Source organism: Schistocerca cancellata, chromosome 2, assembly GCF_023864275.1.
Source record: "Schistocerca cancellata isolate TAMUIC-IGC-003103 chromosome 2, iqSchCanc2.1, whole genome shotgun sequence".
NCBI lineage: Eukaryota > Metazoa > Arthropoda > Insecta > Orthoptera > Acrididae > Schistocerca > Schistocerca cancellata.
The window spans coordinates 464,154,101-464,181,813 of NC_064627.1; the positions used below are offsets into that span (position 1 = coordinate 464,154,101).

A 27,713-nucleotide genomic window follows, 5' to 3' on the forward strand; every position below is an offset into this window, starting at 1 on the left:
GTTTGTGTCTTCAGATTTGTTTACAAATGAGGCATCATTTAGGAGAGATGAAATAACAAATTTCCATGACCAACAAATAAGGGCCAATTACAATCCTTCTGCTACAATACAGGCTAGACATCAGCATCAGTTGAAGATTAAAAATGTGGGCTGGAATCGAAGTTAACTGATAGGGCCATATGTTCTCCAAGCAATTCATCTTATAGGTACTCTCTACAGGGACTTTGTCCAGACCAGCCTCCAAGACGTGTTAAAATACGTGCCCCTGCAAATAAGTAGAAACATGTGGTTTATGCATGATGGAGCTCCAGCACATTTCAGTCTCAGTGTTCGAGATGCACTGGCTGGTATCTGCTGTGAGAGATTGGTAGGCAGAGAAGGACCTGCACGTTCTCCAACCTCTGTCATTTTGCATTATTATTTTTGGGGTATCTTAAACAATTGGTCTATTCAGCAGACCACCTGAATGCAGAAACTCTTCATCAACCTGTCACAGAAGCCTGCAAAAACATTCAAAACCATTAGGGAGTATTTGAAAGGAAGCGACAGTCAGTTCATTGTGCAGGTGTAAATGATGTTTCACTATTATATATTTTATAATGACTTTGACTAACAACTTTTTACTTAGGATTCATTGAGCGCACAGGAGATGTTGAGCATTTACAATGAGTTTATGTGTTGATTAGCTGCAATCACCTAAATTGTCAACTCATTAATAACTTGAAAATGAAGGATTTTCAGACATGTGTTAATATGAACTTTCTTTCTTGTTTTGGTGTAAGGAACCTGTTCCCAAAGTTTATAAAAGTATTTTTGAAACAACCTGTACTGCACTTTAATAGCATCGATGAATTTGAAGTACTTAATATATTACAAACCATTGTAAGTTTATTCTGGGGACAGTCCGTAAGACACTACAGAGAGGCTTGGTAGTTGTGGGCTGTATATCTTTTCAGTGGCAGCAAGAGTGAAGATTTCCAATGTTTGCATCAGTTGTTGTGTTCCACATTGTCATGGCATTTTTGGAACTTTCAGAGGGGAAGCAGCTCTTCTATTAAGCACCGGTGTTTCAGTGACATTTGTAGTTGTTGGTGGTATTGTATATTAAGTTTATCGTACTGAATTAGCACACCATCAGATTTAAAACTAACATTTGGAATTCTGTAAGGATTGTGGTACACCATCAATCAGTTTAATACAATGTTCAAGGGATTTATAACTTGCTTTGAATAATTGTCTCATTGGACACTATATGAGAATAATCCACATGTTAAATCTTATTAAAGATCATATAGGAGAGTACTTAGCCAATTCAGTACACTATAACATAACACAAAGTAATATATCAAATATTTGTACCTGGTTACATTAATAACTTGCAGGGGACTATATTACGGGAAAAAACTATGACATAAGATAATTAAAAGTGAGCTTTTTCTAAGGAAGTTAACTGACTACAACATAGTGACAAGACGTAAAATGAATATTCATATCAACTATTTTAAGCATAATCCAGAAATAGTGGAATAATTCATAGAATAAATGGAAAAGTAAAAATAAAATGAGAATTTCAGTGGAAAGAATAGTGCCAGAATTTTGAAACCAATAAAGAAACAGCAACTCCATTTACATTCATTAACTGCTTGAAGAGCTACATAGTGTAACAGAATCATGTTCCCTTGTAAGAGTCTGATAGACTTTCACTTTGCCAGAAGATCAGTGATCAGACCACATATTACACCTCCTATTTCCCACCTCCCTCATACAAAGATGATGTAACTTACCAAACGAAAGCACTAGCATGTTGATAGACACACAAACAAACACAAACATACACACAAAATTCAAGCTTTCATAACCAATGGTTGCTTCATCAGGAAAGAGGGAAGGAGAGGGAAAGACGAAAAGATGTGGATTTTAAGGGAGAGGGTAAGGAGTCATTCCAATCCCGGGAGTGGAAAGACTTACCTTAGGTGGGGAAAAGGACAGGTATACACTCATGCACACACACACATATCCATCCACACATACACAAACGCAAGCAGACATTTGTAAAGGCAAAGAGTTTGGGCAGAGATCTCTTGCAAATCTGTGCTCATGATAAAATTTGGTTGTACAGCAGTGAGATTTATTTCCATCCAGTAAGTTCCTTTTTTCTCAATTGAAATCCACGTGAGATGTCTTATGCCACTCATTAACAATTATGGTTTATTGTTGACTCATACAAATGTTAGTGATAGTATATACTCTGCTGAAACTAGATCATATGCTGTGATGACTACTCTCTACAAGGGTGTCACAAATACTTTTACAAAACAATTATATATTCAGTGACTGCCAGTGGTATCAATGTTCTATTGATAGCAGTCCATTCCCATGAATTTCTGGAGCCAGGACAGTCACAACATGACTTGTTGCCATCTTCCATCACAGCTGCATGTACTGTGAATAGAAACCTGGACACCATGCATTTTATGGTACTGAGAACTGCTTTTTGAGTGATTAAAACCCAGTTTGCTGCTTTATCTGTTAAACAGCCCCAGAATTGCATATATATAAGTATAGAAGTATAGAAGTATAGAAGTGAAGTAACGAAAGAAGTACAGCAACGGATAACAAATGCTAATCGCATGTTCTTTAGCCTGAACAATCTTTTCAGATCTCGGCTGATATCGCAGAAGAACAAGATCCACCTATACACGACACTGGTGAGACCAGTACTTTTATACGGCTGTGAAACTTGGGCAACATCAGCAACAGCAGAAGAAGCAATATGTGCATTTGAAAGGAAGGTACTTCGGAAGATATATGGACCCATCTACAATGCCATGGAAGGTAAATGGGAACGAAGAAAAAAAGAAGATTTATACCAGCGGTATGGAAAGCCACACATTGGACGAATATTGGCGCAGAAGAGACTCCAATGGTTTGGCCACATCCTACGGGCAGACGGATCCCTTCCAAACAGAGTCCTCCACTCTCAACCCACAGGAAAACGCCCTAGAGGACGCCCAAGAACTCGATGGAAGGATAGGATAACAACGATCCTGAAAGAAGTGGAACCAGCAGCCGTGGAGGAGGACGCCAACGACCGGATGAGATGGACTGCCATCTGCAACAGCTCCCTCCTCTCGTGTAATTGACAGACACTGCGTGTGTGTTTTTTTTTTTTGTTTTTTTTGTTTCTGTAATGTATCCCTCTTGCCTTTTAAACCTTTGATTGAATGCCCTGTTTATTTTTTCGTTTCTTCTTTAAGCTGTAATGTACATATGTAACTTTTACTACTGTATAGAGTACTTTTGTAAGTCTTTTTGTCTTTACTTTTCCTTCTGTTCTTCTTGCTGTAGGCCTTAAAGGCCCGATAAGGCAATAAATGATGATGATGATGATGATGATATATATGTTGCCTGGAAACCTGTGGGATAAGGCTGTGAGATTTTTGGATGCAGTGATAAAACCCAATGAACACAGATTTGAGAAACAGTTACAATCATTCTAATTAAGTAAGGCACCATGGCCTTAAGGGATCCTTATCAGATTTTGCAAAGAATTTTCAGCGGAGTTAACCCTCATTTTAAACATAATATACTGTATACATTTGGATCAAAATACTGTGGCTTGTGCTTGATAAAGTGCATAGATCACACCTGTGTACAAGAGGTGTAATAGAAGTGATCTATACAACTGCTGTCCAGTCTCACTGATGTCCGTCTATTGTAGACTGCTGGAACTTATTCTGAGCTCAAATGTAATGAACTAACAGAATGGCCTTTTCCATGCCAACTGGCATGGTTTCTGGAAACAGGGATAATATGAAACCCAATTTCTGGTTTACTTACATGATATCCTGAAACATACGGATCAAGAAAATAATTATGTGCAGTTTTTCTTGACATTATGAAAGTATTTGACTTAGTACTCATAAGAATTTATTAACAAAAGTATGACTATATGTGCTATCAAACAAAATTTGGAACTTGATTGAATATTTTTTGGTCAGTAGGACACAGCATGTATCTTGGATGGAGAGTCCTCAGTAGAAGTAGAAGTAACTTCAGGTGTGTCCCAGGGAAGTGTGACAGGAACCTTGTTGTTCATGTTGTACATTAATGATGTGGCAGACAATATTAAAAGTACATCAGACTTTTTGCAGATGCAGTTATCAATAATGAAGTAGTGTCTGAGAAAAAGCTGCTGTAAGAAACACAGTAGCAGGACGGGAGATCACTTATCTGCTCTCTAAACACATTTACATGTCATTTGACTCCACAGGAGGCCATTTGCAGTGAATGTAAGCTGCCTATGTGGAATCACCACTGTTGGTTGCAAATATTGGCAACTTGCTGTAAATATACAGATAAATAAAATTATGCACCATATAAAGTGAAAAAAAAGTCCTATGACTACAAATATGAATGATTTACAGTTAGAGTCAGCTAACTCATACAAGCATCTGGGTGTAACACTTCACAGGAATTTGAAATGGAATGATGACATAGAGTGGGTTGTAGGTAAGGCAGGTGGCAGAGTTGAGTTCATTGGTAGGATTCTGGGAAAATGCAATCAGTCTATAGAGGAAAAACTTATGCATCCCATCTTAGAATGTTGTTCAAGTGTGCCAGACACAAAACAAATAGGACTAACAGTAAATATCGAACATATATAAAGAAGGGTGTCTGCTATGTTCACAGGTTTGTTTGACTCATGGGAAAGTGTCATGGATCAGATTTCTGAAGATACACGCAAATTATATTGCAATAGCCTGCTTACAAAATTTCAAGAGCCAGTACTAAATGAAATATCAAGAGATATTCTTCAGCTCTGTACATATCGCTCCCGTAGGAACCATTGAGAAAAGATTGTACTAATTATTGTGTGCACAGAGGCAAGCAGTAATTCTTCCAACACTCCATGAGCAGTTGGAAGAGACTCTTAACATTTGATACCATGCTAAGTACTCTCTGCTAGGTACTTTACAGTGGCTTACAGAGTATGTTTGTAGACAAAGATGTAGACAGAAGGGGTGCGTGAGAAGCACATATAAACTGGGAGGAAAGAGAGCTCTGAACTGACACCAGTGGAGGTAAATTAGGTTACTTCTGACAAGTGGTACAGAATAGAAGAATCTTGGTGTATGAGAATTCAGGTCTATAACAGGGACAAGACCAAATAATCAGAAAGACACCCACATATAAGAACAGTGTCCAAGTCTTTCATCACATAATCATCCCAAGATGTAAGCATGCATCTATGCCGACAATGATCTTTGCTGGCTGATTACTGGCATGAAATGTGGATAGGAACCATCTCAAGATCTGAATGATGGCAGTGTGCACCTGATATGTTTATGAGTCTGTGAACTTATGTTTCCAGCCCAACAGCTGAACCAAAGCTTTTTAACTGCATCAAAAGAAAGCACTCTCCCTTATCACTGGAGTTCATAACATCCTGCATCACTCCAAGCTAGGGGGCTACACAGGTGTGCAAAACAAAAGGATGAAAGTAATTTTGGGTGATGTGTCACTGTCAAGATACACAGCTTGATGAAACTTGGATCATACATAGAAAGAAATGCTGCAGTGTAGTACAGAAGATAACTGAAAGAAATATGCAGTGAGACAGACAAAAATGATACTTTTATTCAAAGACAATAATTGCACTGAAATCACAAAGATTTTTGTGATCCCCTACATACTATAAAAGATAGAACTTGGTTCTTATAGGCTGTGTGATCACCAGGGATGGCAACACATGCTGTGCAATGTGTTCTCCTGCTGGCCACAAGATCGGTAACTAGCTCTTTTGATAGGGCATTCCATTCTTCCACCAGCATGATTGACAACTGCTGGATGGTTGTTGGTGCTTGTGGATTTCCCCAATGCATTCCATATGTACTCATTGGGATTTAACCAGGAATCTGGTACCAGTCCATTTGCTGAATATCGTCTCATTCCAGGAGCTCCTCCGCCAGAACAGTTTGGTGTGATTGGCCTTTGTCATCCACCAAAATGAAGTTAGGGCAAAATGCACTATTGAAAACATGCACATGAGGAAGGAGTTCAGTGTCACAATGTTGTAGACTTGTGAGTGTACCATGTTCAGAGATTTGCAATGGTGCGAAGAGCATAGGCACTGGACCAATGAGGAGTGGTGTTGTGTGTTCTTCTCAGATGAGAGGAGATTCAGTCTGCATAGTGATTATGGACAGAAACAGAAGAGAAGACATAATGCATCCAGGAATGTTGTCAAACATTATCATTCTGGTGGTCTGGGCATAATGTTGCGTGGGCATATTGACCTCCAACTCACTGGACAACATTATTGTAAAACTGTACTCCATGCCCATGTGTCTTTTCTGTGGTGCATTTGACCCTGAACTCACTTTTGTGGATGAAACTGTAGGACCATATTGAACAATGCAAGTGGAATATCTCTTGCAATGAGAGATATTCAGTGAATGGACTGGCCTGTCTATCTTTCCAACTTCAAACCCTTCGATCAAGTGTAGGATGTGTTGGGAAGATGAATTGCAGCACATCCACATGTACCAATGACCATCAAGCACTTGTCAGCCACTGCTGGAGTAATGGAACACCTTAACACAAGAACTCCTCACCACTTGGAGACTGGTGCTGGAGCTCATAGCACAGCAAGCATTGCCAACCACGGTGAACACTAATGTATTAGGAACCATATCCTACTTTCAATGAAACATCATACAAAAGTTATTTTCCTCTTTAAGTTTTGCAGATCAGTGTATATATAATGCCACCTGCTGCTTCAGTCAGGAGCCCACAAGGAATAGTTAAGATGTAATCTTCTTAGTTCATTACTAATTCAGATTAATAATGCATTTTTTACAATGCATGTAGTCCCCTTCAAGCTGAATTCCCTTCATTTAATTTGTGCCTAACTTTCTGAAGTTGATTTTTGATGGTTTGCCCTCAGAGACCTTCCACACAGAAAACATTGAAGTGGCAGCAAGAGCAATTGTAGGGCCTATGTGATTTTGCTGATAGAGTGAATTACAGTGATCTGTTAAAAAGGTAGTGTATGTGAAGTGCAAAAGTGAATTCATAAAGCATAGTGAACATATTACAAGTTTAAAGTGTGTAATGATTGGCCTATGAAGAGAAAATGACAGGGTGAAGTATGAAATTATGCAGCTAAGGTCAAAGCAAAACATGCATGAACTGCCACAAGATAGAGTAAATAATCATCAGAATGGAAGATAGTAAACAAAAAACACAAAGCATTAGGTGCAAAAATGTCACTACAGTAAATGATATGAGGTCTGTGAATGTGGGTAAATTTAATATTAATAATACTAGGTGTAAAATTTGCTTCCACCATTAGCTGATAGGTAGTGACAACGGTAAGTAGCGGTCAAGAGAAACAGATCACAGACATCAGGCAGTTAGCTTGGGTCTCAGTCAACATAACCTCATTCCAACATTAGTCGATTTGTGTCTGCATCATATAGTTGTTCTTGATTGAAAATTCTCGCCATTTGCAGGAGGTGTTACTGTTTTCCTACTATATGAACAAAACGGCAGCTGAGTCTCATCAAATGCTCTTAAGTACGTATGGCTAGGATGCTATTAGTGAAAGAATGTGTCGTGAGTGGTTTCGACGGTTCAAGAATGGTGATTTCAACATCGTAGACCGGCATAGTGGTGGAAGAGAGAATGTTGTCAAAGATGCAGAATTGGAGACATTGCTCAGTGAAGACTCATGTCATACTCAAGAAGAATTGGCACGATTAGTGGGAGTGATACAGCAAGCCATTTCAAAACATCTCAAGGCTATGGACATGATTCAGAAACAAGGAACTTGGGTCCCGTTTGAGCTGAAACCAAGAGATGTTGAACGGCGTTTGTGTGTTTGTGAACAGTTGTTTCAGAGGCAAAAACAGAAGGGATTTCTGCATCGCATTGTGACCAGGGACAAAAATGGGTTCATTATAACTCTAAACGCAAAAAATCATGGAGATATCATGGCCATGCTTCCATGTTGATGGCCAAACTGAATATTCACGGCTCCAAGATCATGCTCTGTATATGGTGGGACCAGCTTGGCGTCATGTACTATGAGGTCTTAAAACCAAGTAAAACAATCACAGGTGCTCGTTATCGAAAGCAATTAATGCGTTTGAGCAGAGCATTAAAAGACAAATTGCCCCAATACAGCAAGAGGCACAAAAAAGTGATTTTGTGGCAGGACAATTCTCGACCCCATGTTGCAAAACAGATCATAACGTACTTGGAAATATTAAAATGAGAAGTCCTGCCCCACCTGCCGTATTCTCCAGACATTGGTCCCTCTGACTATCTCCTGTTTAGATCAATGGTGTATGGGCTGGGCTGGCGGGCCAACCCTTCCAATTTTGTGAAGAAGTCACAAACTGGATCGATTCGTGGATCGCTTCAAAAGATGAACAATTTTTTCGACATGGGATTCATACACTGCTCGAAAGATGGGAGAAAGTAGTGGACAGCAATGGAAAATACTTTGAGTGATACATGTGTAACCAATTTGTTTCGTTAAAGCCTCAATGTTGGGGAAAAAATGGCAGAAGCAAAGTTGTACAACTTGTAATAACAATCAAACAGTGGCAAATCCAGGATGGAATGTGACAATGTTATGAAAAGGGAAGTTGCTACTTACCATATAGTGGAGATGCTGAGTCGCAGATTGGCACAGCAAAAAGACTGTCACAAATAAAGCTTTCTGGCATTAAGGCCTTTGTCAACAATAGCCGTAGGAAAAAAAAAAAAAAAAAACCACACACACACACACACACACACACACACACACACACACACACACAGTCTGAGACTGCAATCATGTGTGTGAGTTGCAATTGCGCACACGCGTGCGTGTGTGTGTGTCCGTCTATTGTTAACGAAGGCCTTAATGGCCAAAAGCTTTATTTGTAACACTATTTTTGTTCTGCCTATCTGCGACTCAGCTTCTTCTAATAACAGTGTCATATGAAATGTCTTAGACCAAAGCTTAATTCATGTATCAGAGTGACTATGGCTAATGTTCTAGAAAGAGGAAGTTATCGTAAAAATGTTACATTTGATGTGCCATAGCCAAAACTTTCAGTGGTTAGAAGTGAAATTTCTGGAAGCAGTAAGCTCTCTGTTGTGAATAAAACTGTATCCGAATGTGTGAGGGAAAAAAAAGTAAAAAACAGCTTCAGCAGCAGTGAAATGTGGGGAATTATGAAACTTGGTGTAAAAATTCAAGAATTCATAGCTGGCTGCAATCCTGAAAGAGTAAAAAACGATTACGTGATTTTAATAGGTGGTTCTAACAATGTACCCTGCAAAGATTGTGATGTTATACAAACACTCAATGAGAAAATTTTGGTGATTTATTGCTCCAAGGTATTGTGAATATGTGAATATTCCAGACAGACTCTACTTGATCCACAGTCCTGTGTGAATGAGGCTATCTCACAAATAAACTTTACATTATCAAAGACTTGCAAATATTTTAGCAACACTTGTGCTGCTGATATAAGTAATTTTAGTTTTATTAAACAAGTCATGCATCTTACCAGGTCAGGAAAATAAGTATTAGATATCCTTTTAAGTGCATAAATTATGGTAGCAGACAACAAAATAAATCCACATTTGGAACCTACTCCACTTAAATGGCTCCAGTAGCCTCATTAGGCCAATTTTCCAGCTGAAAATATCTGTGAAATAGTTAACAATGAGCCTACTGTTCAAAGGGCTCAGGCACTTCTTTAGGTGAAAATATGCATTTTCAGCAAATAACGAAGCAATAACAGTTTTCCCAAAGTATAAGAGGACTTATAAGTAATGTAAATATCTGTTCTCTTAGAGGATCATCAAGGGATATAAGGTTCTGATGTAGTACGTTTTAATGAACATTAGGGGAGAGGTGTCAAAATATTGCAGTTGAATGATTACTGTCTAGCAACGCATTACTGTAAAATTATATGTAAATTGAAGATGGAGAGGGGAAGAAAGGAAAGGGCAGGAAGGGGATCACTGCTGTCAGCTGGATCCGGACATTAGATAGAATCAGCGGTGATGAGTGAAAAATGTGTACGTGACTGGAATCCAAACCCAGGATCTCCTGCTTACTAGGCAGGTGCATTAACCAGTGCACCATCCGAGACACAGCTTTGTCACAACTGTGCAGGCTATCTCGGCATGCCTCATAGCTGATCCACATTCCAGTCGAGCACCATCTAACACAGTTCCTGTCCATTTCCACCAAGTTCGCTACTCTGAGATTCCCACAGTAGGTTGGACCTATTTGTGCACGCACATTGAAGAAGGTAGATCCATTGCCCAGCCAGGCGTATTAATTATATGCACATGTGGTTTCCGTTCTTTTGGACATATCTGAAAGAACAGACAGCATGCTTTCGTATACTGTAGAATATTTTTGGAGAAAGGTGGTATGGTAATTTACATAAAAAATAACATATGTTACAGAGCATTATATTTAGCGTGTTACTGTACAGAACAGCGTAGCAAAGTATGTGGAATAGAGATTACTATAAATGACTTGTCAATTGTAGTGTTAGTGGTTTACCAAGCTCCTATAGGGAACATGAATGTGTTCCTGAGGGAACTAGAATCTCTTTTATCCCAATTGTGCTCAGAGTTCAAGAATTTAAGAATAGAAAATGCCTTTACTGTGAATTTTCTAAATTTGAGCAACAGTAAACTAGATTTTGAATATGGAGTTGAGTTCTTTAACCTGATGAAAGTAGTTTATTTTTCAACTATATTTACTAATATCTGTGAAAGTTGGATTGATAATTTATTTACATCTAAGTGAAGAGTCAACAGTGTCAGTGTACGTCCAATTGTTAATTGGCTTTCTGACCTCAATGGCGAATTGCTTACACTCACTGACAACAGTCTGTGTAACAGTTCTGATCATTGCTGGATTTCTTTTAGGATAATAAATGATGAGACCCTTAAAAATTGCAGCTACAGCCAACAAGAAATAGGCTGGGGTCCAGTCTGCAGTGAAACCGATGTAAATAGAAAATATAATAAGTTTTAAATGAATTTATGCCTCTCTTTGATGCTAACTTTCTGAAAAAATTAATTAGAAACAGTCATGTAGCCACTGACAAGCAGGCACGGCTCAGTGCCAGAATAAAAATGTCCTGCAGAACAAAGAGGATGTTATATAGTTCTCTTAACACTTGTACTGACGCAAAGAAACAGCAGCACTACAGACTTGACTGTAGCACCCTAAAGAGGACAATAAATTAATCTAAGAGTATGTGCATAAAATCTGAAATTGCTAGTCAGGAAAATAAAAATCATTTGGAATTTGATAAAGATGGAAACTAGTGGAAAAATAGGGAATATGATACCTATGGAAATTAATCAAGGTGACAATATTATAAGGAAACCTGAAATGGTTGCAGGAATAATGAACAATTTTTATTTACAGCAGCAGAGAAGTTTTTTTTTGACAGCAGCAGAGAAGGCAGGCTGTAAATGAGCTGTGCACAAAGCAATGGCTCTTCTACAGAAAGCAATAAGCAACAGAACATCACAGATATCCTTGCTTCCTGTTACTGTATATTAAATGGGAATGAAAGAATATTTAATTCTTTAGAAAATAAAGAGTCCATTGGTATGGACAATATTGTTATAAATGTATAAGTCCAGTCTTATGCAACATATTCAGTACATCTCTGCAAGAAGGAATTGTCCCTGATAAACGATAACTGACTGTAGTAATACCGCTCTTTAAGAAAAGTGATAAAAATAATGTCACAAACTATTGCCCAGTCTCCCTTTTAATCTTCAAGTGGGCACACCATTTCTCGCAACACGAGTGGATGTGTGTCGTCATGTTATCAAAATAAATATCTATGAGCAGAACCACAGTCAAATCTTAGTTTAATTACACTACAATAACTTGAACTTACATTATATGAGCTGAATCACTGTTTAATTAGATATTAATAAAATAAACTTTCATTATATCAGTCTTTCTGTGGCTAGGTGTTACCCCACACTAATGATCCACTCAAAAAATTTACCCCTTAATACCTGAATAAATTTCTAGATGGAAGATAAAAATCAGAACTCTTTTTCTATGATGAAAGATAAAAATCAAAAATCGTGGCACTTCAAAGGTACCTGAAATATTCAGGAGACTCAGCACCTACTGTCATTGGCACTATAAAACAGTTAATCTTCCAATTACTAGCACAGCATTGGTATGATACAAATTCATGACATTCGGCATTAAGGGGTTAAACAACAAAGTTTCATCAGATCCCTGCCAACCACTTAATTGATTATTAATTATCTCATATATAACTGCCTCACTGTACGATTGTGCTGCTAGCTTGAAATCTAGGCCATTTTCTTGCATGGATCGTAATTTTGTTCTCACTTAGCTTGCTGTTTCCTTTATGTTATTGCTGCTCACCTTGATGTGTGACAACACAACTGAAGCAGTAATGAAGGAACAGGTTTGGGCTCACAATTGTAAAACAACAATGGAATGGTACAAAACAATGTTCTTTGTGATTGGCACACTGTATACATAGGCACACCCACTCAAGGGTTAACTATCTTTTCCAAAATTCTTGAAAAACTTGTGCACAAATTGATTTTCAACCATTTCAACTTCCGTAATATCCTCAGCAAAAGTCAATTTGATTGACAACCACCAACAAAAAAAGTCTGTAGTAGGTATTTTTTGTGATCTTTCAAAAGCCTTCAAGTGTGTAAACAATCAAATTCTTTTGAAAAAGGTAGAATATTATGTTTTAAATGGTACTGTTGCATCGTGGCTTCACTCAAACCTAAAGTACAGAAAGTAGACTGTAATGCTGAATGTACCATCTGGAGAACCTACGTCATCTGAGTGTGGCATCATAAGTTTGTCGTGTACCACAAGGCTCTGTGTCTGCTGCTGTATGTTATTTTCACTACTCGCCTTTCTTTTTATTCAATATAAAGAGTAAATTTATCCTTTTCGAGGTGGTACTACAGTTCTCTTTGACAAATTGTCAGTTAACAACCTTGAACAAACTATGAACGAAGTTTCCATTGAAATTTTGAATTGGTTTTCTTCAAGTGGTTCCCCATCACTGCAGATAAAACCCATTATATCATGTTCCATGCAACACAAAGAAATCTTGGAGACATTAACATAAAGTGAGAGACAACCTTTGAAAAAAGTTGAGGATACGATACTTGGGCGCATATATAGACAGCAAATGTAATTTGTCAACTGACACTCTTCATCTTTTGGAAAGATTTACCATAGTTCAGCAATATTGCACTATGAATTATTGCTTCAGTGGCTGAAGTGTATACCATTAAGGCTTCCTACTTTGGCTACTTTAGTTGATTGATGTCGGGATTCTTACCACCTCCTCACAGTATATGTTTTCCTTGTTGATCTTCGTCCATAATAACTTTCCCCTTTACAAATACTACAGTGAATATCATGACTACAAATGAGAATGGAAACAGTCTGCACATTGAATAGAAAGCTCTTAACCTGATTCAAAAAGGAGTTTATTACTCCGGCATTGTGCTGTTTAATGCACTTCCACCACATATCAAATGCCTTCATAAACAACTGCCAAAATCGAAACAAATTCTGAAAGAGTACTTTTTGTACAATCAGTGGATTTATGAGAGCAAATGGAAGCCACCACTAAACCCACAATTGTTTTAGAAATATTTTTACTTAATTTTATTTTGAGCACTATCATGTTGTTGTTGTGGTCTTCAGTCCTGAGACTGGTTTGACACAGCTCTCCATGCTACCCTATCCGTGCAAGCTTCTTCATCTCCCAGTACTTACTGCAACCCACATCCTTCTGAATCTGCTTAGTGTATTCATCTCTTGGTCTCCCTCTACGATTTTTACTGTCCACGCTGCCCTCCAATGCTAAATTTGTGATCCCTTGATGCCTCATAACATGTTGTACCAACTGGTCCCTTCTTCTAGTCAAGTTGTGCCACAAACTCCTCTTCTCCCCTATTTTATTCAATACTTCATCATTAGTTATGTGATCTACCCATCTAATCTTCAGCATTCTTCTGTAGCACCACATTTCGAAAGCTTCTATTCTCTTCTTGTATAAACTATTTATCGTCCATGTTTCACTACCATACATGGCTACACTCCATACAAATACTTTCAGAAACAACTTCCTGACACTTAAATCAATACTCGATGTTAACAAATTTCTCTTCTTCAGAAACGCTTTCCTAGCCATTGCCGGTCTACATTTTATATCTTCTCTACTTCGACCACCATTAGTTATTTTGCTCCCCAAATAGCAAAACTCCTTTACTACCGTAAGTGCCTCATTTCCTAATCTAATTCCCTCAGCATCACCCGACTTAATTCGACTACATTCCATTATCCTCTTTTTGCTTTTGTTGATGTTCATCTTATATCCCCCTGCAAGACACTGTCCATTCCGTTCAACTGCTCTTCCAAGTCCTTTGCTGTCTCTGATAGTATTACAATGTCATAGGCGAATCTCAAAGTTTTTATTTGTTCTCCATGGATTTTAATACCTACTCCGAATTTTTCTTTTGTTTCCTTTACTGCTTGCTCAACATACAGATTGAATAACATTGGGGAGAGGCTACAACCCTGTCTCACTCCCTTCCCAACCACTGCTTCCCTTTCATGCCCCTCGACTCTTATAACTGCCATCTGGTTTCTGTACAAATTGTAAATAGCCTTTCGCCTCCTGTATTTTACACCTGCCACCTTCAGAATTTGAAAGAGAGTATTCCAGTCAACATTGTCAAAAGCTTTCTCTAAGTCTACAAATGCTAGAAACGTAGGTTTGCCTTTCCTTAATCTTTCTTCTAAGATAAGTCATAGGGTCAGTATTGCCTCCCGTGTTCCAATATTTCTACGGAATCCAAACTGATCTTCCCTGAGGTCGGCTTCTACTAGTTTTTCCATTCGTCTGTAAAGAATTCGTCTTAGTATTTTACAGCTGTGACTTATTAAACTGATAGTTCGGTAATTTTCACATCTGTCAACACCTGCTTTCTTTGGGATTGGAATTATTATATTCTTCTTGAAGTCTGAGGGTGTTTCGCCTGTTTCATACATCTTGCTCACCAGATGGTAGAGTTTTGTCAGGGCTGGCTCTCCCAAGGCCATCAGTAGTTCTAATGGAATGTTGTCTACCGTATTTACTCGAATTTAAGCCGCACTCGAATCTAAGCCGCACCTGAAAAATGAGACTCGAAATAAAGGAAAAAAAAGTTCCCGAATCTAAGCCGCAGCTGAAATTTGAGACTCAAAATTCAAGGGGAGAGAAAAGCACCTCCAAATCGAAACAAAGTTGGTCCATTGTAATATGAGACACAATTCAGGTCGAATGAATGACGATACAGCTACAGTAGTTTGGTTCGAGCCGTAAACTTAGCAGTTAAGCTTTACCAGGTAGCCATTGCTATGCGTCAGGCGCTCCGTCCTTATTTATACGGGTACCCTTCGTTTTTCATGTGCTTCGTCTGGTTTGAATTGATTGCATATTTTTCTTTGATCTGATAATTGCCGTTCTCTTTGTTATAGGTGTTTTCGTCACTCTAAGCTGAAAATGCATTACTGTACTGTGTCATGCATTGTTTGTCGCATTCCGATAATGAATGTTCACGACCTGTCGCCGCTCGCGGCATGGTTTGCTTTTGTGCGTGCTACCGCCGCTTACAATAAAAAAAGAAGAGCGTAATTGTCTCAGTAGCGAAATAATGGCAAGAGACTGCTATTTGTTGTTATTTACACTGCTGCTTTCTTTGATAATGATCAACAAGAACCAAATAATAAACTGCGTATGACAGAAGATGTTCTGAACGAGATTTTAGCGAAAATTTTTCTCCGTTTCAAAATCTATGCAGACGCCTCTGTAGTACATTATTTTCTGCACAGAAATTAGAGTCACCTTAGATTTAAAAATCTAGTCAATTGTCGTGCTTCATTTCTGACTGTATCACTATTAGGCATAAGAATAATACGAATATGAACATGACATATGTGCATACTTCCGCGTTTGTGTTATCTCACTCTAGTTTCGTAGTTTATTAGGCAGACAGGATTTAAATGAGATAGCAGCAAACACGAAAGAATACATGGCAAAATGTTTATATTCGTATTATTCTTATGGTGAAGAGAATACTGCATGTGATTCAGAAGTCACAAAAGTTCCCATTAGCAACCTTCTCTTCTCACAGGTAGGAAAAAAATCAGAACGTAGTATTGGCCATACTGACAAACATCGCAAACGGTCTTGCCAGTCGGATTTTCGTAGTACATTGAAAAGCTGCTACATTCGAAGATGAACAATACGGAATTTGTATTTACTTCGTTGGATAATGCATGAAAATGCAGTGGTCGAAATTCGGGGCGGAGAAAAAAGCTCGTCTTCCACCTTTTTTTTTTTTTTAATTTATTTACTGACGCAGAGATTTTGGCGCCAGTATTTATCTTTGTGCCTGTAAAGCATGCCTGTGTGGCGCTACATATATTCGACGGCAGAAGTTAGTTGTGGCGGCACCTACCAACATATTTCAGAACTTCCACTTACTTTGCACTCAATTCTAAGCCGCAGGCGGTTTTTTGGATCACAAAAACCGGAAAAAAAGTGCGGCTTAGATTCGAGTATATACGGTACTCCCGGGGCCTTGTTTCGACTCAGGTCTTTCAGTCCTCTGTCAAACTCTTCACGCAGTATCTCCCATTTCACCTTCATCTACATCTTCTTCCATTTCCATGATATTGTGCTCAAGAACATCGCCCCTGTATAGACCCTCTATATATGCCTTCCACCTTCCTGCCGTCCCTTCTTTGCTTAGAACTGGGTTTCCATCTGAGCTCTTGAGATTCATGCAAGTGGTTCTCTTTTCTCCAAAGGTCTCTTTAATTTTCCTGTAGGCAGTATCTATCTTATCCCTAGTGAGATAAGCCTCTACATCCTTACGTTTGTCTTGTAGCCATCCCTGCTTAGCCATTTTGCAGTTACTGTCGATCTCATTTTTGAGACATTTGTATTCCTTTTTGCCTGCTTCATTTACTGCATTTTTATATTTTCTCCTTTCATCAATTAAATTCAATATATCTTCTGTTACCCAAGGATTTCTACCAGTCCTCGTCTTTTTACTTCCGTGATCCTCTGCTGCCTTCACTACTTCATCCCTCAAAGCTACCCATTCTTCTTCTACTGTATTTCTTTCCCCCATTCCTGTCAATTGTTCCCTTATGCTCTCCCTGAAACTCTGTACAACCTCTGGTTCTTTCAGTTTATCCAGTTCCCATCTCCTTAAATTCCCACCTTTTTGCAATTTCTTCAGTTTTAATCTACAGGTCATACATAACCAATAGATTGTGGTCAGAGTCCACATCTGCCCCTGGAAATGTCTTACAATTTAAAACCTGGTTCCTAAATCTCTGTCTTACCATAGTATAATCTATCTGATACCTTCTAGTATCTCCAGGATTCTTCCATGTATAGCACTATCATAGACATATGTAAATTTGAGTTTAGGTATTCATGTATTGATTCATTGTAATATTTAGCTTAACTTTGCTTTCTTGTATATTATTGATCCTTCCATGGTGTAACACAATTTTCTGTTGATTTGATACATGTTCTTCATTTGATATTATATTTAGATTGTGTTTTTTACTATATTTATATAACTTATAGTTGAAGTATGTACAAATTGACACATTTCATATCATTGGGATTCACTTGCTACTTGAATCTACAGAGTATGAATTAAATAAATACTTGTAATAAATAAATGTAGGACAGGAAGTACACTACATAATTTTCCAAGCATGGGGCTAACGTAAGTATCACACTACAGTAGTTGCAAACCAATGTGAGGCCTATAAGTATTACTGCATAAGAGACGTTGTGTCATTGTGGATCTGATGAAATGAGCTTCTTCAGTAGATGTTCCTACACTAACGCCATACAACTACTTCCCATTACAATTTTTGCCTGAAACCACAATCATTATTACATTCATAGAGCATTCATCAGAATGTGTTTCCACCAAGGCCATTCTGTTAAAATAAAATATTTAGCTGTCACTGGTAGATTTATGAAATCTGAGGACTGAATGGTATCTTTGAAGCTCTGGAGTGTTATGTCCCTATGCAGTGCCTTACTGATCCATCTGGAGATGGGAAGAAGGTTTGTCATTACTCTACAATAGAGGCCTAAATTTCTCTGAATTTCACCATCTGGGTCGTTATTTAGGAAGCATGTTACAAGGAAAGAAAGTTTTTCTTTCTTAAATTGGAATTTTGAGAGTATGTTTGTCGGTGCTGCATAACCTATTTCTTACTACATCTACCACTGGAATTTGATGAGCATTACTGTGATGTTTTTATGCCAATTGTTTCACTGTAAAATAAATCTGCCATCATGTCTTAGAAACTGTTTGTTGTAGCATGTTAGTGTATGAATATTTTCCAAACTTGAACTATGTCCTTATGCTGTGCCATGTTTTATCAGAACTGGTATGTTCAGAGGCAATGAATGAGTTTTATTGCTAGCATTTTCTTGTACTCAATCAGAAAATATTGTGCATGAGCTCAGTAAAAAAAGAAATTAGACGGATGCTGCAATTTTGAAAACTAATGAAATACAGTAGAGTCTCGATAGTTCGAGGTGAACGGGACCAGAACCACTTCGAACTATCAAAAACTCGAACTATCAAAATCTAAATGGGAAAAAGAAATATTATGATATTGTAAGTAATACAGGTCAAAATATGAACTTTATTAAAATAAAAGTATTTACACATGCATTTGCATTGGCAGAATAACAATAATTATTTATTTAGAAAAGTAATAGTGAAGTGTCTTTTGTTGGGCGAAGCTGCAACGTTTCCTTGCGGCAATGTCACACCACCGTCTCAGGAGCCCTAGGTCAGTTGGTGTCGCCTCAGGCTGTTGTTCCACGTAGCATATGGCGGCCTCGAGAGCAGCATAGCCATGGGTGTGACTCATCATCGGTGCAGCCTCTCTCTCATCATCCTTGTCACTCTCACACTGTGATGGAATGTTAACCATATCAGTTACAGAAGTGTCTGTCAGTTACAACTGTTCGTCTGAACTTAACCACTCGCCTAGTTCCACCACTTCTGCCTCTTCACACCCTGGCAATCATCTGATTAAATTACACAATGGTTGATCATCCTCATCTGCTAAATCTTCAGTTTCTGTGTCTGGCATACTTTCCTGTAGAATTTTCCTCCATGACTTAGAAATTGTGTCTGACTTTATTTCGCTCCAAGATTCACTAATCCAGTACATGACGTCCTTCAAAGTCACTTTCTTCAAAGCTCCTACAGTGCTTTCGGTGTCTTCGGAATGCAGGATTGACTAGCAATCGCCGTTGATACTTTTTTTTTAGACATTCCAGAACGCCCTGATCCATGGGCTGAATGAGACAGGTAATGTTTGGTGGGAAAAACAAGGCGCGGATAACGTCGCACTGCAGTTCTCCTGCACTTGGGTGTGAGGACGCATTATCCATGAGCAAAATTGGTTTGCATGGCAGTCCCATCTCTTTTAAAAAATTCTTGCAGTCAGGTACAAATGAGTTAAAAAACCAGTTCTTGAAGTTTCCCTGGTTCATCCAGGCATTATTCTGATATGTATAGACAACCGGAAGAGCTGAGATGGATACATTCTTGAATGCTCTTGGCTTGGCAGACTTCCCAATCACAACTAGTTTTAGTTTGCGGTTTCCAGTTGCATTTGAAGCTGCCATAACTGTGAGCTGCTCTTTGCTTTTTTTGTGCCCAGGAGCACTTTTTTCTTCACAAGAAGCAAGTGTTCTCACTGGTAACATTTTTAAATTTAGCCAAGTTTCATCACAGTTATATATTTGTTCATTAGACAAATTTTCGTCAGTTATGATTTTTTAAAACTCGACGATAAATTTTGAAATGGTCTGAGCGTCACCAGAGAGTTTTTCTCCACATACGTCTAGTTGACGCACTCCATACCTCTTCTTCCACTTGTCGAGCCAGCCCACACTAGCGGCGAAATTGTAATCTCCTTCCTGCAGCTGGTTTCTGAAAAACAAAGCTTTTTCGTGCAAGTTTGGGCCAGGAATTGGAGCACCCTTCTGTCTCTGTTGGGTAAACCACACGAACAATGCCTCACTTGTTTTTTCGAAGTCTGACTTCTTTATACTTCTTCGACTGAGAGATTTGTGTAAGCATTTCTGTGAAGAAAACTGTTCCAATTTAAGTCGGTTTCTTCACCAGTCTCCAACAGTAACTTCACCGACACCATATTCGAGAGCAAGTTTTTTTTATTGTTTCTCCTTTGTCAAGTCATCTTAGTGCTTCTAATTTTAGATGCAAAGGCACAAATTTCCTCTTTTTTGTTACAGCACTCATCTTTGTAAGGTGTACAACGGAACACACAGTCAACAAACCTAGTGACAACAGATGTTCGTGCAACAGGGCAGCGAGCTAATCGTCAGTGTTGATTGCATTGTTGTCTGCTTTGTCATTGAGCTGTACTCTCCATATATTTTGCAATGATCGAGACTCTACTGTATATGTAGTTAGTGATGATCATCTTGTAAATATGACCCATTGAGCCCAGATATATTTTCATTTCCTTCTGCTACTTGAAACATTTCTTCATACTATTACAAATGAGGTTGCACAGGAGTTTTGCTGTTTTTGCCTTCCGATGGAGTGCAAGAACACACCTTAAACTTTTGGTCCACTGCACTTAAGATGAAAGATTTTGTTGAAACCTGACACTGCATAAGGGCAGTTTTCACCGTCAAAATACAGTTGTGCACTGGAAACCAGTGATTAATAATTCATTACTCAAGTGAATTGCCTTGTTACTTTTGTGTTGAGATAGTGCAGATCATCCTCATGATCAGTCTTTTGATGACCATGGCTGGATAAAGGCCTGCTGCTGACCTCTGCATGCATTGTAGTCTTCAGCTAAATGAATCCATGTTACTCATGCCATTTTCCTAATGTAATCTATTCTCAGTCTTTGTATCTCGTGGAATCCAGTAAAGAACTTTCTAGAACCATTTACCATCCGTTCATCTGATTCTACCTATCACAATTTCAGTAATGTAAGTTATAATTACATAATCTATTCAATTCTGATCTCTCTTCCATTTGTTTGCATTCTATCTCTGAGTAAACCTCAGTGTGCATCTTTCCATTGCCTTTTGAGCCACCCACATTGTTTGAATAGTTTCCATGTATAAAGTAAACACACTGGAAATAAAATTAGTCAACCTCCATGCAGCACCACATCTTTTCATGATAGTGATCTCAATTCAGTGTAGAATAGAGTCCACAAGTTTTTCAGATATTCCATTTCCAACTACTTGTGAGTAGATCCTGTAGAGCCACCATCTTGTGGGGATGTTGATTTCTATGTTTCACCCAATAATCCAGATAACTCACAGATGTTTCTCTGGGATTAATGTTAGGTGATTTATCATGCCATTTAGGCGTTATATGGTGCATAAGTGTTTGTCAAACCAGAAAGTTATGTGTGCAAACCTGTGAAAACAGCTGTTGTTACCTTGGAAGATGGGGATGTTCACGGCATATTCACCATGAAGATGTAAATAAAGCTGGTCTCTGACAATGTTGAAATAAAAATCCTGGTTCATGTTTGTGGTAACTTGTTTGAATCAGCCCAAGCTATGGGAGCAAAAACTCCCAGAACACACCACCGAGCCATACCTGCCCAACACTACACCCCACACACATTGCAGGTTAAATGACGCATTCTGTCACTGTGGCATTTGACACCTCACATCATTTGAAAAGTGGCAAAATTGTGATGTATCAGAAGACATAACATCCACCAGTCAGCTACTATCCAGTTTCTGTGTTGTTTGACACACTGAACCTGAATGTGCTGTTGTGAATAATATCTCTTGAAATGTTCCTGTTGATTACAATCTTTTTCTAACTACTGTTTTCACACCAAATGGCATGTCTGTGAGTAGCACACAATTTCTTGTAGACACAATGAATAGTCTGTGCAGACATTCCACCAAATCACACACCTTATTTATAGTGTGATCCAGAACACAATACCTCCTTTCTATCATACCTTCACACTGAGCTATCCTACTGCACTGATTCCATACAACTGACGTCCACTTCCTCACAACTTCATTGACATTATTCACGTCAACAGTGTAGGACCACTTGACTTCCTGCTTCCAGTTGTACAATATCCACAGCACTCCAAGGTGACCAGTTGCTATTTTTTGAGGGGTGACTATTATTTTTTCTTGAGAACCTACAGGCCCAATTTCCACAAATAAAAATTTGTAATACACACCAATTGTCAAGTTTCTATTTCAAATGCATTAAAATACTAGATCTATAAACTCTATTTGGTTTACTAAATAGTTTCCAGACAATGTTTACTATTATATTTCGTTTGATGTTGAGTCATTCATTTAAATTGTTCTAAATATAAAACCTCACTGACTGGTTCTATGACTTCATGTTAATTTGTGCAGTTTTCTTCTAAATGTGCTGATCAGAAATCATTTTGGTTTGTTATACCAGTATTGATTTTCAGGCCTATTTTCAAACTTGCTATATTTTTCAAGTTTATATGCAATAGAGACAAACAGAGTAATCTCATTAGCAAAATGATACTGGCCTAGGTGTGTTTCTCTACTTCTTCCCAAGTTAGAGATATTTGTAGTATGATTGTTGCAGCCTGTGTCAGCCAGGAGTATGTCTCTGCATGTTCTCCTCTGGTCAACATGCTTGAAGTGTTATCATGTAATGATAAAATGAGAATGTTTTTTTATGGTTCCATACGTCGATCGGTAAAAACTGAATCAATATAGGATCACTTTTTTTTGTGCCTGCCTGTAAGTCTGTCTGTCTGACTGACTGTTAAGCTCCCTTTTTCTCAGGATTGGGTAGAGGTATCAAGTTGAAGTTTGTTATGTCACAGACCGTTGGCTTCTAAGTCAGTGCAATCAAAATACACAGCAACTTACATCACATACTCTGATACTCACAAACTCAGTCAACAAAACCTACAGGATACTTCACGTTGATCTAGAGTGAAAAATTTTGACAATATGAGAGGTATCACAGTACAGATAAATGATAAAAACTGAAAATTGTTATTTTTTTATTATATGACATAAAAATATTTTTTTGGTATTTGTAGTCCGTCTCTGTTAGTTTGTCCATCTTTTAAGATTCTTTTCTCTCAGGAATGGGTAGAGGTATCAAGTTGAAATTTATGTCAGGTAGTAAGCCCAGTACTTCATCAATGTAAATAATAGAAGATTTTAAGTCAATGCAAAAAGAACTCTCAGAGTGTGAGTTCATCTCACTCTTATACGATTTTTTACCTGGGAATTAACATAAGTGGTACATTTTGAGAGAGTCATTTTGAACACACTTAGTAGAGCTTACAATTCTTTGTAATTATTGGTTCTAATCCAATAATTTTGTGAAGATTTATCTAAAATTGGAAAGAATTTCCATTGGTGAAAAAACAATTGTTAGTGTGAAAGAGTAATAGAAATTGGACTGTTCTGAGACTGGATGTGAGAAAATTCCATTTGAAAATAATTAAGAACTCTTTGGGCTAAATGATACAGATGAACTTGGGATCTGAACAATAACTTACTTTGTGAGTTATTATTTTGTTTATAATTTATAGAATTTTGAGAATAATGAACATCACTATTTCTTTATGCCTATGTAATCACTTTGTCATAATTTGTCATGCTCAAGTTATATCATAATTCATGTTTATCCAACACACTTCAGTAGTTGATCTCAGGGTATGTTTCAATAGTATCAATTATTTGAAATTATACAAAATTAATAGTTTAATAATTGTAAAGGATTTTCATTTCTGTTTGTGAGAATTTTCAGTTCATTCCACTAAGATACCATGTCAATCTTCTATTTCAGCTAACTACACTGTCTGAAGAGCTTATAAACATGCCACTCTCTTGTCTTCTGGCAGCTGCATTTGTTTGTTATCTTGGTAGTGAACCAGAAGATTCAAGACAAAAACATGTGTCTCACTGGCAGAAGATAGTGGGATGGGAAGAAGCAGAACATTTCTCTCTAACAGACTTTCTAAGCACAGAACAGCAGTGTTTAGTATGGCATTCTCAAGGATTACCACCAGACACATTGTCACTTCAAAATGGTTTGCTAATATTACAGGTAATTACTGTATAAAACCAGTTTTATTTTGACTGACATTACAGTTTTTCAATGTCAGACCATAAGATTTACTAATAATAAGTGTACTCAGAGTACTTCCAGTGCACCTAGATGTGAAGCAACTGTTTTAACTCTGCTTGATTTTAGGAAGGCATTTAATCCTACTGCCCGCCCCCAGTAGCTGAGTGGTCAGCGTGACAGATTAGATTAGATTAGATAAGTACTTGTTCCATAGATCATGATTACGACACTTTGTAATGATGTGGAACGTGTCAGAATGTCAATCCTAAGCGCCCGGGTTCGATTCCCAGCTGGGTCGGAGATTTTCTCTGCTCAGGAACTGGGTGTTGTGTTGTCCTAATTGTCATAATTTCATCCCCATCGACATGCAAGTCGACGAAATGGCGTCAAATCGAAAGACTTGCACCCAGTGAACGGTCTACCTGCCGGGAGGCCCTATTCACATGACATTTATTTAATCTTACTGACTTTTTTATATTATTTGTAAAAAGTGAAACAAGTTAATTTCTGAAATAGCACATTACTGTGATTCGACAGCTACCCAAAAAACAGATATTAGCAAGTCACCAGTGAATCAAAGTTATCATGCAAACATTGTTCTCAGATGTCACTCAGGGTTTAGTTGTTGGTCCAATGTTTGCCTCCAGTTATGACAATGATGTTCCAGTCTTGTAACTTTATCCTGGATTTTCCAGTGTTTCACTCTTGTAACTGTCACTTATGTACTTACAGTATCCATCTGTATCTACACACCAATCCTAAGAATACTGTTTCTGCCATATAAGGTATTAATGAAGACTTTTGTTCACTATCATGATGGATGCAAAACCCAGGTCTTCAACTGAGCCCTCAAATATCACAGCTGACCCTAATTCACCTAGAAAGTTGATTAGCAAACATTTTTATGAAACAGTGCTGTGAAGGGGACAGTTGTTAAGCATCATATAGCAGAGATGCTGAACCACAGATTGGCACAACAAAAAGACTATCAGAAGGTGAGCTTTCAGCCAACTTGGCCTTTGTCTGAAATAGACACTACACACACACACACACACACACACACACACACACACACACACACACACATGCAAAATCAACTCATGGACACATGACCACAGTGTCTGGCTACTGAAGCCAGTCTGGGTTTTTGTTGCACCTATCTGCAACTCATTATCTCTGCTATGTGATGAATAGCAGCTTTCCTTTCCACAATACTGTTACATACCATCCTGCATTTTTCATTGTTTGATTTTTATGAAACAGTTTTTCCCATACTGAATACATATTGAATGCAATTGAAATATATGGCCATTTATGTCACATATTTTGATACAAACTCAGTCATCAGGATGAACATCTAAAATGGGAAAGATGAAGACTTATAGCATCCAGGAAATCTCTCTTTAGGCCACACTCAACTCAGAAAGTTAGAAAAAATTTTTTCTTTATGTAAAACGAAAGTAGACTAGCCTTCAGTCCTGCAGAAATTTTACTACTGTGATGTAGTTTAACAAAGTACAGATATCAACAGCTCCAAATGATTCAACCTAGCCATGAATGTTTGCATACAGTTTGGGTATAACATTGGCTTTTTTGGTAACATCAGTCCTTTTTCTGCACAGTTAGGTTTGTTGCTACCATATAGGGGATATGATTTATATGCACACTATTTTATTTATCTATATTTTTGGTTGTGTTTTCAGTAACTCTCCTCGAATATCAAATGCTGATCATCATTTAATAAATGAAGTACAAATATTATATCTCCAGCTTCATGGCTGTACCTTTGTAACTCACTAAATCTTTCTCCATCTCCTCCATTTCAGCCGCCTGACTCCAGAACAAGCCACCCAGTAGCCTGTGTCTAGTCTGAACAGTAAGCTTTATATGTTGCCTGTTCCAGCTGTCTACCATTTGTCCAACAGCAAACCAGTACTTCTATCTCATTGTCAACACTACTCTGTCTTTCGACATCTGTATGTATTTTCCCCAACTTATCAGCTAACTTTCCCTTATAATTTCTTGCTCACTCTCAGATCGGTTTACTTGCCCTTTAGATTTGATTTTTTCTGAAATGCATTTCTATTAGAATGTAATATTTCATAATGGAAAGCAACATTATGTTATGAGAAAATTACTTAACAATGTTAACACTGACATTACTGTAATACCACATAGTCATTCCTATAACTATTATTATTATTATTATTGTCACCTGTTCAGATTGTATACTCTGTAGGGATGCCTTGTTAGATGTAAAAGAGAGACCTAACATTTACATTACAAATAAGTGCATAAATGAATATAGTGGCTGTGTTTTGAATGATGAGACAATCTACTAATTCATTTGAATTTGAAAACACTTAATTTAAGTGGGAATATTATTACTTGTTGATTTTGAATTTTAGATATGAGATTGTGAAAAAAGGGGAAGGGAGTGGTGGAAATGGTATGAAATCCATTATTGTTTAATATTTTATTTACTACTGTACTATAAAAGTCTGAAATATAATACTAGTACTAGTACTGATACATGTAGTTTTTGAAACATTGGTAGTAGTTATTGGCCACACAATGGGAAGCCAGAGATATGGAAGCAAGTGTTTGTAAATAGGTTTTGCTAGCAACATAATTCATACCTTCTTTCATAACATTTCTGAAATCAGGCATCACTGCGACCACTCCTTTTGGATCCAACTTCAGTGGCATCTTGCTGGCTGCAAAATTACCTGAAAGATGAAGGCTTGGAAACTGTGACACAGCACAGCTCTCGATTCTACACAAGTTTGGAAATGGCTGTCAGGTAAAAATGTAATCATAATCAGCTTTTTACTACCATGTTTATATTTATTCATCACGTTCTAGAGATGCTACCAAGGAAGGAAATGAGTTGGTGGATACATTAACAAAAGGCAAGCAAATCACAGAAACTGTACACTGTTTAACAGTATCCAACACTATACTGTGAATTCTGTTTGTTCTTAAGATATCTAAATTTAAACTAATGAATTTGAAAGGAAAATGCTAATGTGAAAAAGCTACTATTTTCCCAACGACATTAAATAGCCTCTCTTCACTGATTCTGCAGAAAACCTCCTCATTAACTTATTGTTCTACCAAATTTTCAACATCCTTCTGTAGCACTACGTGTCAAGTACTTCAATTCTTTTCATTTTGAGTTTTCACGCTGTCCTTGATTCACTAAAATACAGTGCTGTGCTCAATACATACAGTCTCAGAAATTGCTTCCTCACATTACACTGAGGTGGCAAAATTCATGGGCACATGCACAGATGGCAGTAGTATTACACACGCAAGGTATAAAAGGGAGTGCATTGGCAGAGCTGTCATTTGTACTCAGGTGATTCATGTGAATAGGTTTCTGATGTGATTATGGCTGTGTGATGGGAATTAACAGACTTTGAACACACAATGGT

General features: G+C 37.8%; 1 protein-coding gene across 1 annotated transcript in view; it reads left to right on the top strand.

Annotated features, from left to right (window-relative positions):
* The window catches only part of LOC126161972 (cytoplasmic dynein 2 heavy chain 1), a 778,966-nt gene that overhangs the window by 567,284 nt on the left and 183,969 nt on the right, over nucleotides 1-27,713 (top strand). The window contains 2 exon segments of the mRNA XM_049918163.1: nucleotides 23,995-24,255; nucleotides 26,943-27,079. Coding sequence (XP_049774120.1) covers nucleotides 23,995-24,255; nucleotides 26,943-27,079 — 398 coding nt within the window.